This window comes from Gymnogyps californianus, chromosome 2 (assembly GCF_018139145.2).
Source record: "Gymnogyps californianus isolate 813 chromosome 2, ASM1813914v2, whole genome shotgun sequence".
Taxonomy (NCBI): Eukaryota; Metazoa; Chordata; class Aves; order Accipitriformes; family Cathartidae; genus Gymnogyps; species Gymnogyps californianus.
In genome coordinates this window covers 44,801,825-44,816,811 of record NC_059472.1, presented here as the reverse complement: position 1 = coordinate 44,816,811, position 14,987 = coordinate 44,801,825, and the positions used below count along the sequence as shown (strand labels likewise).

Here is a 14,987-nt window from a genome sequence, read left to right as displayed (position 1 = left end):
GGACTGATATGAAATATGGCAACTTATGGCAATTTATCTTGCTTGATTAGGATGTTCATGTGATGTAAGTACATACTAAATTAGGAGATTATGGATTTTTGACTGAAGAAACTGTCCTGTTTCATTTATCATTTAGATATAGATTTTTTTAAACTGTACATGATTTAACTCATAAACCATAATAACTTATTGAATCTTTGTTACTGAACCAGCAGCCACTAAGTTAACTAATTTGTGTCACCATTTGATTTTGAAGAATGAGCTGCTTCAGGTAAGTTAGAAACCAGGACTGCAAAAATTATCTTTTAAGTGGAATGTTATCACAAATAAAATCTGTTTTCCCCATCACTGCCACCTTTGTTGATAATGGTCAGCAGTTTATAGGGACTCAAAAGAACTTTTCTAAGATTAAAAAACTAACCTGGTTTTTAAATTTATAAAGGGGCATGCTATGCACTGTCTATTTGTGATTCACATTTATTTCCATTCATCATGTGTCTGTGGTTGTAAACATTTCTTTTCAAATACAATCTCATGAAATTCCATATTTTGGGCCAAGTCCACATGTACAGCATTAAGATATGTTCCAAAACTCACAAGTCAAATTTCGTATTCATCCACTATTTCAGTACATATATACACATGAACTATTAATTTGGAAAGTTAAGATCCCTTTCCAAATAAATAATTTTCTTGAAGTTGTTCATAGTCAAAGCTTTTTTAGAAGTCAAAATGTTTACCAGTAACAGAAAAGTCTCAAGAACATGGCCTCTATTTTATCTCATAAGTGAAAAATTTTCAACAGTTTCTCAGCTTCATATTACAATATTTTCTCTAACTTCACATGTTCAGTGTGTTTAGATAAACTGAGACCACTTTAGGAACACATAAGTAAAATAGTTATCAAGTGTTTGTTCAGTTTTGCCCTGTTTTCCAGAATCTAGCCCATGCTATTTTAATCCACACGTGAATATGCATGTGCACTCAAACAACTTTGTAAGTGTTCCTAATTATAATCATACAGCCTTTGCTTAACAGTTCTGTGTGTTTAATAGTAGGTGTTTAGTCTGAGGGAGAAATACCTTTTTGTTAATATAACCTTGGTACAGCAGGTTGTCTGAAAAATCAATCTAATTTCTCCTCATGATCTACAGAGGCAAGGGAGAAATATCTAAAGGAGCAATTGCCTTAAATCTCATGGCTGCCTTAGTATTAAGGCAATCGAATGTGAAATATCAATACAACTGCACAGCATGAGTGACTGTATCCTGTTATTCTGATGAATAGTAGAAAGAGAAATGAGGAATGTGAAAAAGAAAAACACTAACTGAAAACAGATTACATACAGTGCTACAGTGATATTAAATATCATCAGGCAAGATGATATCTTACTACATGTCTGATTTTAATGAAACAAATCAAGATAGAACCAAATCAATTCAGTTTAATTAATTTAAAAACATAGATGTCTCAATTGCTAGAAATTAGAGATCATTTATTCTCTTTCAGTTACAGAGAGGAAAATGTGCCAAACTTCTGCACATAGTAGAACAATTTTTTATACTAATTTTACTCTTCTGTGTAGCCCCTCTCAGTCACTGAGCTCTACAATTCCTACCAGGTCAGAGGGATGGGGATCCATATGTTATCCTGCATTGGATAACATACGAAACAGCAGAAATGAGGGAAATCTGAAAAAACATTGAATTGAAATAATTTAAAACTTCTCTTACTGTACCTGTCAGCTGGGTTTTTTTCTGACTATTTATTCATTCAGGAATGAATGAGATTTCGGAGAACGTGGCTTTTTAGTTATTGCACGACAATATAGTGTTGAGCACTCTGCTTGATTCTTGAGTGTTGTGATACAGCTCTGTCTTCTTTTTGAGTTTTATAAACTTGTTTAATCACCAAAGCAGCAGATATTTAAACACATGTTATTCATTGGACCTGAAACTATATTACAGTATTAGTGTTTGCTATTGGCAAAAGAATTAAATGTTGAGGTTTCACTGTAAGTAAGTGTTAGAGGAATGGACCTTCTCCCTGCCTCTGTTTATAGACCATAAAATATCTAATAAACTGTGATGGAGAGTAGTAATGTACATTTCATACATGGGGATTTGAAAAAAACATTAATTTCCAGTGTGTTACAATACAATGCAATAGAAAAAAAGACAGGGGAAAAAAAAAAAGAAACAACAGACACCCCCCCCATTTATTTTAATGTGTATTCCATGAACTGTTGATGAAGATCCTCTTCCCAACAGTAATGAAATAAACTTGTGTAAATCGCTTTTTAAAAAGTATGTGACATACAAAATCTCGAAGGATAAAACATGCATACAAACATTCATTTTACGTACATTTATACCATTGGTAAACTTACTAACTCATTGATTATTAATATGGTTGTAGTTATTTTTCCTAAACTGTTTTCCTTACATGTTCATTACTGACATTTAAGACAGAGCATGCCCCATGCCTAGTTAATGTAGAAATCAGTTTCACAAAGAGATTTAAAAATAGATCTATTCCATTAGCAGCACTGTATGAAATATGGGTCGATCTATTTTCCATAGCAGTAGTGTACCAGTGCACACTGGAAATTGTATTTTATTACTAATGGCATGGTTATAAATCAGAAGTTGCATGTGTCTACTCCCTGTTCAGATGTTCTCCAGAAGTTAGCATAGCGGTGACTCATACTCTGTTACTCTTTGAGGATTTGATATTAAATTACTCAAACTTAATAGATGGATAGGTAGGGAATTAGATCCTAAAATGGGTTTGAATAAGTTCTAGTTCATACATCTATGTCGGAAGATCTGCAAGTAGTGGTAAGAGTCGACAGCATTCTGGTTACTTCTTAGCTGTAGATGAAGTCTGTTCAAAATAGTGTCTGAAAACAGTCTGTTAATTTGCTATTCCTAAGCAAGAGGTTCAAAACTCCTACATACGGATTTTCAGAGGGGAAAAAAAAAAAGCTTGTCATTATCTGGAAATAAAATTTGTAAGATCATTTTGTTTAATGCATAATTGTGAACTTGTATGTGGATACTGTATCTACGTTGCAGTGTAACAACAGTTACTTGATTTTGTATTCCTGCCTAGTGGTTCCTTACACTTCACTTGCATTAAATTTCTCTGACCTGATCTGTCAGCAAATATGTAGAATTACTTCAGGGAGCTTTTAATGAGATAATAGACCTTCAACATCCACTGAGTATGTGGTTTAGCTTTTGTGTTGTTGCTAGTACAATAAATATTTGTTCTGATGTTTTTGGATTGTCATAACAGGCATCCTTTATACAAGTATGTGATTGTAAGTGAACTGGCAATACACCATATTGTTTCAGTGGTTCAAAGTTTGCAGCTATGTAAAATTTGACAAACATCAACTTACTTGCATGAAATATTTGTAATTCATTTGAAGAAAGTGTCTGAGGAATTTGTCAACACTATTGATTTTGCTGTCAGATAGTCTACATGGGCTGGACAGAAGAACGGGAACAAGACTCCCTTCAGGATCGAATGTACACACCAAAGTTTCTAGCACTGAGGGGATCTTCCCTGTATAAATTTATAGCACCTCCAGTAAGTATATTTCTCATCCTTAGTGGGAGTAAATGTTATTAAATAAAATAATTTCATGTAATATGTACAAGGCTTTCACAATGAGATATCACTCATTGAGCTAACAGGATTGCAACTTACAGCACTGAAAAGTTCCAGGGTATGTGGTATAGAAGGGATAGAAAATAGCTGTTCATCAGATGATTGGGTATCTAACAAGAATTTCTTTTCCCCCACTTAGAAAAATACAAGAAAAATCTACTTGTGCTAAAAGGGGGCTTTTCGTTTTCCTTTGGCAGGCAGAACAAGCCTGAAGCAAGATGGTTAGCTTTACACTGAATTATCATTCTAGTCAAACTGCTGAGATTTGGGGAAATATCAAAGCTTTTTGCGTGCTGTGGAAATGGCAATATCTCTGTATTTAGATTTCATCCTGAATGTAACTTTTGTGCTGCTTGGGAGCACCGAAAGGAAGGTAGGGAAGCAAATGAAATTGTTTAGGTTAAATATATTAATTGCAATCTGACTGGCAACACTAGGCAAAATTTTAGCTGTTGTCTCATACTCAGCAATTTACTTTCACCGTTTTATGGTACTTCTAAACTGCAGTAAACAGAGATATCCTCTAGCTAATGTTTAAGCCAGTAGCTAAGGAGCCAGTAGCAGTCCCATACCGGCAGCAAGGAGAGTGGTGTGGATTCATTTGTTCTGTTGATTGGGTGACCTCTCGGACTGCTGCTAAACCCTGTGTTGCCAGATCCAGGCTGTAGCTCCTTCCTGCCTGAATCATAGAATCATAGCATAGTTTGAGTTGGAAGGGACCTTTAAAGGTCATCAATTCCAACCCCCCTGCAATGAGCAGGGACATCTTCAACTAGATCAGGTTGCTCAGAGCCCTGTCCAACATGAGCTTGAATGTTTCCAGGGATGGGGCGTCTACCACCTCCCTGGGCAGCCTGTTCCTGAGGTAGTTCAAAGCCAGCTTGCAAGTCTTTACATCATTCATCAGTCACTGTTCATGTTTGTTTAGCAAAGTGTTTAAGAACATGTGAAAGACATGAAGAAAGGAAGTATGAACTGAAAACTTTGTGTGTTCAGTGTTGGTGCACTAGTTCACTGCTGTAGGAGTTTGGCTCTCCTATGGCTAGTAATGGGAGTTTGGCTTTTGTTGGTGGATATTTTTCAGGATCAGATTAAAATGTCAGATTATGCTGCCAAGCACCTTAATTCAAAAGCGGCTCTCCTGGCTTTGGCAGACCTACCTCGAGCATTTGCTGCCCGTCAAATAAAGCCACCTCCATTCTAGACACTGGATAGAAGCACAAACAATGCTGAGAGCTCCCGTTCAATACAAAAGAGGAAGATTATTCTTTTCTAAGTGCTATGGAAGGAACTACAAGCCTCTTTACTGAGGCTTCAATCATACGTCTCCAGGAGTAATATGCTGCTGGTTGGTAAATAGGTAATGGGTGATGATTAATAGGTGTGGGAGGAACATGTTCGTAATAGGGCTGTGAACCAGGGTGATGTGAGTTAGGACAATTTTGGCAAGCTGCTGCTGTATGAGATAAGCCACCGATCCTTGAAGTCTTTATAGGTCTTGTTTCAGCTGAGCTGCAAGCACAACATGATTTTGTTTTGCCAGATTCTGGTTCCTATTCTAAAATAGAAAGACAGTTCAAACAGAGAGAAAAATATTTTCTCTCCATGGAGTAGGAGGGAAGCACAATGACAAACATGCTTTTTAAAGGACAAACAGAGGAAGAGTTCCTATAGAGCTACCTTAAAAACATGTAATGTGTGTAATAATTGCACACTTATAAGCCCAGCAAAATTATCTTCTTATCAAAGACTGCACTAGGCCTTTTAAAAGGACTTCTAAAATCCTGTTTCCTATATGGAGACTTTTACACATACAGTTATGTTTGCTATTCTGCAGGTATATGTGTTCATCTCTTCCAGGGATTACAAAAGATTAAGAACAAACTTTCAATGCCGCAGTTTCAGAGCTTCTATTTATGAGATGCGTAAAGTGTACTTATAAGAAGAAAAACAGTTTTAATTATATTTGCAGTGTAAACTCCTTGGATTAAGTTGTTTTCTGAACAGAGATGTGCTGCCAACTTTTTAACCAGAAAATCAAATGAAAGTATTTCCCTGGTCTCTGCCAAAGCCTAACACATTAGGAAAGCATGTGTTTAAACAGTGTATATCAGCGGGCTCCCCCTGCCTCTATTTTTATCTGTTTGATCAATAGTACTTCTACTTTCCATGCTCGGATAAATGAGCAGTTCTAACGTATCTTATTTGCATTTTGAAAGCTTTAAAGAAAATTACTTTTTTTCTTTTTCTGTTATTTCCTGGTACATTTTCTCCTTTAGAATTATTAAGTGTGTCAAGTTTGGTGGGTTTCACTTTCTTACAGTTCATAGTTGGAAATCTCAGTGAGAATGGACTTCAGTTGAGAAAGAGCTGCTAACACTGTTTCTCTCACTACTCAAGCTTTTAAATTAAAATATTAAAAGTGAACAGGGCAAGCAATTTTTATGAGTGTCTTAATTCTACAGTTGCTTTTGCTTTGCACATATCTTTATATAGAAAGAGTTTTGTTTTGTTTTGACCTGAAAAGAAGTCCCTCTATAAGTACAAACAAAAGCAGAAAACTAGGGGAGAAGGGGGAGCTCTGATATTTTCCCCCAAAGCATGGAGCCTACAGTAAGCTTTTAAATATAGCTCCGAATGGCTTTGTGCTTCAGCAGCAATAGTAACTACCTGCCCTGATGGAGCAATATGACTTCAGCTTGTGTGGCTGGTGTTTTGGGCTCAGTGGAGCTGTAGCAAGACTCCTCTCCCCATTTCTCTATTCATGGTGAGAAAGTTAATTTTTTGTCCACAGTAGAAAGAGCAGCTTTTTTTTTTTACCTTTCTTCCTTTCCCTGACAAAAGCATTTTACATGTTGTTCATTATATCTCTGAATAGCTTCTTAAAACTCAGGCATAAAGATTGTATATTTCCAATATTTCTTTACTTCCTTATTCTATATCAAACAATTTGTTGACTCTCAGTATTTAGTCATTCCCTTCCTTAGAAATCTGGTTTAATACCCATACTTCAATAAGACAGTGAATACTGAGTTTGAGGATGACTGCAAATAAATAAAATTCTAATACAAGAGGAACTATAACACTGTATTTTTGAACTTTTCATTCCTGACTGTGATTTCCTCAAAACAGTTTCAATTACAATAGTGTTTGTAACTAAAAATTAGTTAGGGATAGAATTTTCTTACACAACCAAAATAATTTTGATCAAGACAGTTTTATACCAAGGCATTCAAACCGATAGATGCTTCTCAGCCATGTTGTGTCTATTAATGATTGTTTTCTCTTTAGATAAAAGATAAATTGGTCTCATATAATATTTTCTTCATATGCTGTGGGTACCATTTTATGATACATTTTTCAAAGAACTTTCTATTCTTGAATCTTGAAAACCAAATAAACTTCTGTCTTCATCAGCCTCTTCATCTTGTCTAACAGCTGTAATGATACAACTGTCTTCCTTTGGAGCTAGGCCACTGTTCAAAACTTCTTACCACTAAGATTATTTTTTTTCATATATAGCCTCAATTTTCATTCTATTTTGTGTGTTCTGTCTTTGGAGACTGTGAATAATTCTCCTCTTTCCTTCTCGCAGTTTCCTTGGAAAGTTATTTGTAGATTGCTGTGATATCGCCTTGACTCTATCCCTTTCTGTCTTATTTAAGTCTTAACCCTTACCCTTGCATGATTTTATTGAACTCTTTTATCTATGCAATTTTTTGTGTAAAATAATTGCTTAAAATTAATACTGTTAAAAACAATTGTCAGATCCTAAGACAAAGAGGAGAAATAGACTATTCTTCAAATCTTAGTTTGTTAGAATTTAGGAGTAGATTAATCTTGGTAAGAAAAAAAGAAACTGTATATTTGCCTCTGTTGTTTCCTGTTAGTTTTTTCCCCAGGATTTCAAGGCATGTGGGGTCAGTGTCTGGGACGTTGCAAGGTTGGAGACTTTGGTTTTATGGATTTGCAAACAATGTGGGTGACTGGGAGCAAATTGTGGCATGCAGTTACAAGGAGAGAAGCGGTGAGAAAGATGCCTTCTTATAGTCAAGGCTCTATGAGAGGAATTCGAGGGCTGCATCCTCTCAGGATCTCACTGCAACCCCCACCAGTTCCCAGGGGAAGCCTCATCATTCAGCACAGAGCAGCCTGCATGCAAAGGCACTGTGTCGTAAGCACAAGGAGACAGGCAGGAAGTCTCCTAAGCACTGCCTGGATGGAACAGTCTGGTCCCTGGTAGTTAGTGCTCTGAGGCAGTGCTTGGTCTTTCTGTGTACATCATACTGGATGTAAATGGTTTAGCGATAGATTTTTATTTTTTTAAATAAACTTAATTCTTGATATAGACAAAATAACTTACTTCCTTTTCCTGTTTGTTTTGTTTGTTTGTTTGTTTGTTTGTTTGTTTTTTTCCAAGGTCACAACCTGGGATTGGACACGAGCTGAGAAAACATTTTCAGTTTATGAGATAATGTGCAAAATTCTCAAGGTATGATGAGAAAGTATAAAATAAATTACCACTTTGTCAGACCAGTTGACAAGCCAGAGCATAACACTGCAACTGGAAACTGCATGTGACCTCCTTGCAGAAAGAGATAATTTTTTTTTTCCCTTTGAAGTCAATATCAGAAGTCCTGGTGTCAGTAGGCACAGAGCCAAACTAGAAGGCATGGCAAAATTGGAAAGAAATAAACTGATTTTGGCTAGGAAACTGTTTTATTTCTCCATAATGCTGTGTGGGTTTTATAGCTTTACTTTCATGTCACATTTAGCCAGTATAACATTTCTTTTTCTAACTGAGGAGCTAAAGAAATAGCAATCAATTTGGTTGCTTTCAAATATGTTGATGCAACTAACAGTGGCTGCAATGTAAAATTTCACTAAGACTGAGAGCAGAGTCCTTAAAATATGCAATACCATTCTGAAAACTTTTGTCTTATTTTTTCCAATTTCTTCAGTTTGCCTTAACTGTAATAAATGGGAAGAGATAATGAAATATGTTTGGAAAGTTAAAGCTCTGAGTAGCAAATTGAATAGGGCCATTTTTGTACATTGTATTTAATTTTTAATTCTGAATTCATTCAGAATTAATATATATGGTCGTCTCTCTGTTTTAAAAATAGTGAAAAGCAGTTTTCCAGATGCTCAGCATTTCTCAATCTAAAACATGAGAAGAGGAAAAGGAGATGAAAAAGAGATGAAAAAAAATTGTCTCTCCATTCATCTGAAGTGCTTTCCTGTGTATGTTGCTTTTGGGTTTTTTGGGTCAAAATTATGTAAAGGGTAATTTGGTCTTTTCTGGAGTTTCATCTAGGCAAAGATAGACTAGTATCAAAAAGAAGTATGAAAAACCATATTTTAAAAAAGTATTTCCCATTGGGAAGACCTTATACTGACATACATGGTACATTTCCTAGTTTTTGTAGGTCACATAGGTTCACTATACTTTCCTTAGGGAGGCAGATTACAGATGGAACAGCTCCATAAAATTCAGAAATTTTTTACATCAGAGACTTCAAAAATAAGAAACCAAATTTTTCCTCTGGAAAAAACCTCTCTGCTAGCAATACGGAACAGAAAAGTGAAAGGAGTTGTTTTACTGCTATGTTGGCTGTGAGGTCTGGAGTCTTCATCAAGGAGTAGAACATCCCAAATGCAACACATCCCGTCGCTGTGGTATGTCCTTTAACTACCAAGTGTATGCAAACATTGACTCTTTAGTAGTGGCCACATAGGGAGAGAATTAACAGGAAAAGTTAGTCACTCTGTGAGGACATTGCACTGAGGGTGTAAGAACAATGCTCCTAGAGCACAGTCAGGCTTTGAGAGAGATGAAAAATCTCACTTGTGGCATGCACATTTATTTTTTTTCCCAGTAACCTCTGATTACTTCAGGCCTTGAGCCTGGAAAACAGTAAGCACCATGATAGCTTTTCTCTGAGAAGTAAGCCTGTTGGAGCCAGGAGGACTCTTCCATGTGTCTTATCCAAAGATTTTATTATACTGTTTGAATAGAAATGTACGGAATCTATGCCATATAGTTTTCTGTAATTTAAAGGTCCTTCTTTTCATTTCTTCTACCATTTTCCTTTGTTGATACACTTCTCATTGACTCATTTTTAGCGATTTTTCTTTTTTCCCCTTCTCCTTTATCCTCTGTTCTTGTATACCAATGCAGGGATTTTTTTCTCTTTTCAGCCGTGTAGCAGAAGTTAGTTACAGCCGAGGAGTCAGTCCACAAAGTAGTAAAACCTAAACCAATGCCTTCCTGGCACTGTTGTGTGGCAACTCAGAAAAGAGTGCAAAGATGCTGGTTTTTTCTTATCATCCAGCTCTCCAAACTGTCTAGGAAGAGGTGTAGATCCTCCATTCTCAGTCTGTATTAACAGAGGACATCCCAGCAGAGAGGCAATTCCAGTTTAAGTGATATAGGAATATCATTTATGTGTTTGTTTATCACATTATTCATATTCAGTTATTCCTTTATTGTCTGTAAACATGGTCAAGCTTATGAAGTGTTGAAATGTTTCAAATGGGTTCTTTAGCTGACTAAAACCTGTAAATAATAAAAAATGGAAGTAGAAAAATCATTGCAATGAAATTACAGCTTCTGACATCGGAGTATTAATCTTCACTATATTCTAGTTTTCTGCAGCAGGTACGATAGGACTTAACCATGGTTTCACTAAATATAAAAGCAAGTAAAACCAAGAAAAACAGCTTGCCATTACTACTACTACATTGAACCTCTGTAGAGAGTCAAGGTTTTGTTCAGCTTTTATGTCAGCATCATATATGTCTCCATTTTAGCAGTGCATGTTTCTAGACACATTTTTGCAAGCCCCATGGATGTTACTGAATCAGAGGCAACTTAAAAAAAGTTACTCTGGTGCTTTGTGATAGCCTTCAAACTTCTTCCCTTCTATAGTACCTCACATGCTACTTTCATTATAAATTTGTTTTCCTTGGTGAATGAGTTGAAAGGCAAAAGGGCAGGCTAAGAGGGTTTGAAGCGATTATATTCTCAGAGATTGATAGATAACATGATAGCTCAGGAAACCTAATGAAAAAATGAAGAAAAGAAACCTGGGCTCTTCTACTGCAGAGTGTTCCCTCTCCTGCACTTTCTGTTCTTCCATAGCAGAGACTGAGTTCTTGTCATTCTTTCCAGGAAAATTGAGAAGATAGATAGAATTATTCTGTGTTTCTACTTCAGAAGAGACAATCACATGTCATTGGGCCGAGATAAATCCAGGAAGATAGTAATGCCTGTTTGCAGGACAATATCATCATTCAGTGTCTCTTAAGTGGATTTAGTTCCATAATCTCAGCTAAACTCAGATTGTTCAGTCTACGCTTCACTAGGAGTAAATATCATAGAACATTCCCAGACAGTGGAACGCCATCATCTATATTGTTAACTTATTTTAGAATGATCACTACCATGGATTTTGGGCCAAATGGACCATCTAGCACTCTCCCAAACAATTCCTGGCATAGCTTGAGAGTTATCATGGGCAAAGGAGCATTTGTAATGAACTGTTGCATGTGAGCACCCTGTTTTAGGGGGATAAAGAGTTTCATAGTATGGATGTGGTCTAGTTCTTGCCAGCTGGATATAGTGTCAACAGTCCCACACATGCTTAATTTGTTAGTATAGATACAGCTGCTGTGGCTAATTTTCACGTTAAGTAGAAGGACTTGCAAGTGGTCTGTGCTAACCTTCGTACGAACTTGCCCAGGAGTGAGAAGTAGTCCTTTAGAATTAATGTTTCCAAAGCATATTTCCTTCTATATTGATCAGGCTGTTGGGTGTCCTGAGAAGGAGCAGAAGATTTATCATCTGTGTGCAGGACTGAGTGTGTTGGTCAGGACTGCCACAACACCTCTGTAGAGCTAGAAAGAACGTGGGTCTTGGGTCATGTCTTCTTTGTCAAAGTGAATTACTAAATGTTATCACAACACTTACTAATCAAAATGTATCTGCATTACATGGCTTGCTTAGATTGGAATGAGAAGTTTCAAAACCTTTTTCCATATTTAGACTTATAATCATTAGAAACTAGGATGCAACTTTCACCCAAGCATGATGGTATTTTCTCCTGCTGTATACGGGCAACTTCAATAACTGTCCCTCATGCCACAAGGACAGGACTTTACTAAATCTGTCTGAAAGCATTTTTTCTCCTTCTTCCATTCTTTAATTCTGACTAAAATTCTGATGAACTTCACAAGAGCAGTTTTGATTAGAGAGACTTACTACCTTAAGTTTGTCTTTTTAAATAGAATTGTAATTTTCCTCAGAGAGACTTCTCTAAGTTCTCTTCATGACAGAAGTGCTACAGTGGAGAATATGAACTACCAGATCCTACTGAATACACATTAATATTTCAGTGTTTCAGTATGAGAGAATACTACCACTTCTGGTGACAGTGAAAATATTAAAACACTTAATGTCTACACCCAGCAGAGGACTTCACTGATTTAATTGTCAGGAAGGGAATATAGTCCAAACATGTTAAATAAAACTCAGAACTCATCTGCCACCATGGTCAATGTTTTCTTCATAGTTGCCTGCATGTGTGGAGTGTGCTTGCTCTTTTAGCATCCATTCCAAAGGCTCTGACTCTTCTCATGAATGATATAAGAAACTGGGACACCGTTTTCAATTTTGCGGTTCTCTCAGCCTCAAGCACCTAAAAGGCAGGATCTTCTGCATCTTAATCAGAGATGTCAGAGATTATTATGTGATTTATAACTAGTGGATTCACATTTCTAATAGTCCTCTAGTAAATCACTATTTTGTTGTTACTGTATTCTTTTTTTTCTTGTTTGTTTTTCCATCAGATTAAAAGGAAAAGAAAGAGGAGGAGACTTGCCCTAAGCAAGGCAATAAGTCACTATTCTTACCGTGATTAAGACCTTCTAAATAATCAGGAAGACCATTAAAATTTGAAGCATAAAAGTAGATTTTAAAAAGCTCTCTTTTGACTGTGTGAAAAACAGTTTTATTGACATAAATTCAGCAAAGGAGCATTGATCCCCTAATTCAGTATTTACTACTTTAGATAGTAAAAAAGTATAAAAAAACCCCAAACCCTAACAATCACATTCGTATACTACCAAAACAATAGTGGATCATAAAAAAAGGTTCTGTAGAAAGTTTTCAAAATACCATGTAAAAATACCTATCTTGTAAGTATAAAGCTCTTCATTGTCAAGATTTTTGGGTTGAAATAATAATTTTTGACACACAAAGTAGGTAAAGCAGGCTAAGTACAAAAATCACATTTTAATTATATTGGATTAAATTATTCATTGTGAAATAATGGCAAACAGCAGTGGGCTATGTTTGATGTAACAGGAACATTTATGGAGATGCAAATAACTTAAGACCTGGGGTGACAAATACATAAATTGATAAGCATATGAAGTATTTTATTAAAAACTCAATAGGTCTGTTGATTATGGGGTGGAAGTACTTTAACAGAGAGAAAATACAAGGCACTGAAGAACTCTTTAACCCTAAAAAGAAACAGGTAAAAAGAAAGAGTGAGTAGAAATCAAAGTCAGGCAAGTTCAAATTGGGAAGAAGTTAGAAACTGTAAAAGTTCTGATGATTAATTGGTGGAAGGTACTGGTAAGAGAAGTTGATAGCTTTTAAACAACTTTCTTCTTTTACCACCAGTTTTATTCAAACTAATGCTAGTGGGACAGTAACACTAGCATGTGGATGAAAATCCGTGATCCAAGTCAAGCTAATCTAATGATACCACTTCTGACATTAAAATGTACCTATGAGTAACTTTCAACAAAACTGGTGGTAGAATTTGCTATGAATAAATATTTATGATTTATTCTGGAAGAAGCTTGTTTCACCCTGTCCCCTGTTTTGAGGGGTAAAGCCCCATTAACAGCCAACTAAATCCAATGCTAGGATTGGTCAAATCTTCAATACTCCAGAAAAGCAGGTACTTATATCACTAGCTTCAGAAATGGGCAGATGGCCTTGTCCTGTTCAGTACTTCAAAGCTGGTTGAACTGTATATGTCTTTTTGGTACCTCTTGTATTTTTGATATGCAGTTTTAACATGTGTGTTTTGAGTGAGTATGCATGTGCATGCATGTGTAAGTGTGTATAATTTAACAAGATTTAAGTATCTTTGATAAATTGTAAATAACTTAAATATTTAAGCGATTTTTCCATATGGGGGTAGAAAAAAGTTTGTTAAATTTTTCACGTAAATTATGAAGAATAATATAAAAGATTGCACTTCTCTGCAAGCAAGTTTGCCTTGTTTGCTTGAGTTACTAATGTTCTTCAGCTTCATCCAAGCATCTCCTTTTAATTGAGAAAATGCTTTCTATAGTTCAGTCACCTGCCTTCTATCTTCAATGTGTCATGCAAAAATATTTGGAGATTTACAATAAAAAGCATACTTTATTCAGCATAAAACAGGAATCATATTCAGGTGTCAAATCAGCTCTGAAATGAAATGTGAGGATAATTGTGAAAGGCAGTCTATGCCAGCAATATGTAAGGACGGTGAATCATTGATGTTTATAGCTGGCATCATTCACATCAGTGCAGCTATAATTTTCTTACTATCTTAATCAGGACCAGCTTGGTGTCTCAGAATACTTGTGTTTACTTCCTTATTTAGCTGTTAGTGTGTGTCAAATCCTCAAATGCAGTTATGTTGATTTTCCCACTTAAATTTTGTTCTTCATTTCCAATAAGTAAGTCAAGTATGGGAAAAGGATGATACAGAAAGCATGGGAAGCTACAGAAAATGTTTATATATTCAGATAAATTTTAAAATTAATGCCAATAGACACATAAACATATAAAGTGAAGGTACAGAACGTATTTTGAGGTCTGTCATTAACATAGTTTGCTCAATGGCTGAGACTTGCATCCTGATGTGATTCCACTAAAGTACTTCACACGTACTCAAAACTGCTTAGGAGGCATAAGTAATGAATCCATTTTATGAATAGGTTAATGCTGCATCCAGGGAAAATTAGATTTTCAGCCAGGGTTTAGCCAGGTTCCAGTTCTTTGAAAAAGTGCTAAACTGTTGAGTGTTTCAGCTCTAAACAGTTGAAGTAATTTTCAGTCTTTGGTTTGCCTCCTGGTCTAAATTTAGGAGTATTTAATGTTTCCGAAGAAAAGAGGATCTGTTCCCACTCTAACTAGAATTACAGTTGCCTTATAAGCGAAGAAAAATAGTGAAAGTCATAAATGATCTCCAAGTCCACTGACATTAAGACCATCATTAAGTTGGCTTCAGTTATACAGTAAA

At 35.9% G+C, this 14,987-nt stretch overlaps 1 protein-coding gene across 2 annotated transcripts in view; it reads left to right on the top strand.

Moving 5' to 3' along the window:
* SNTG1 (syntrophin gamma 1) overlaps positions 1 to 14,987 on the top strand; it is a 161,058-nt gene that overhangs the window by 106,432 nt on the left and 39,639 nt on the right. For both annotated transcript variants that reach the window (XM_050891933.1, XM_050891932.1), the window contains exons 12-13: positions 3,481 to 3,597; positions 8,099 to 8,170. In XM_050891933.1, the coding sequence (XP_050747890.1) occupies positions 3,481 to 3,597; positions 8,099 to 8,170 (189 nt within the window). The remainder of the gene's footprint in view (positions 1 to 3,480; positions 3,598 to 8,098; positions 8,171 to 14,987) is intronic.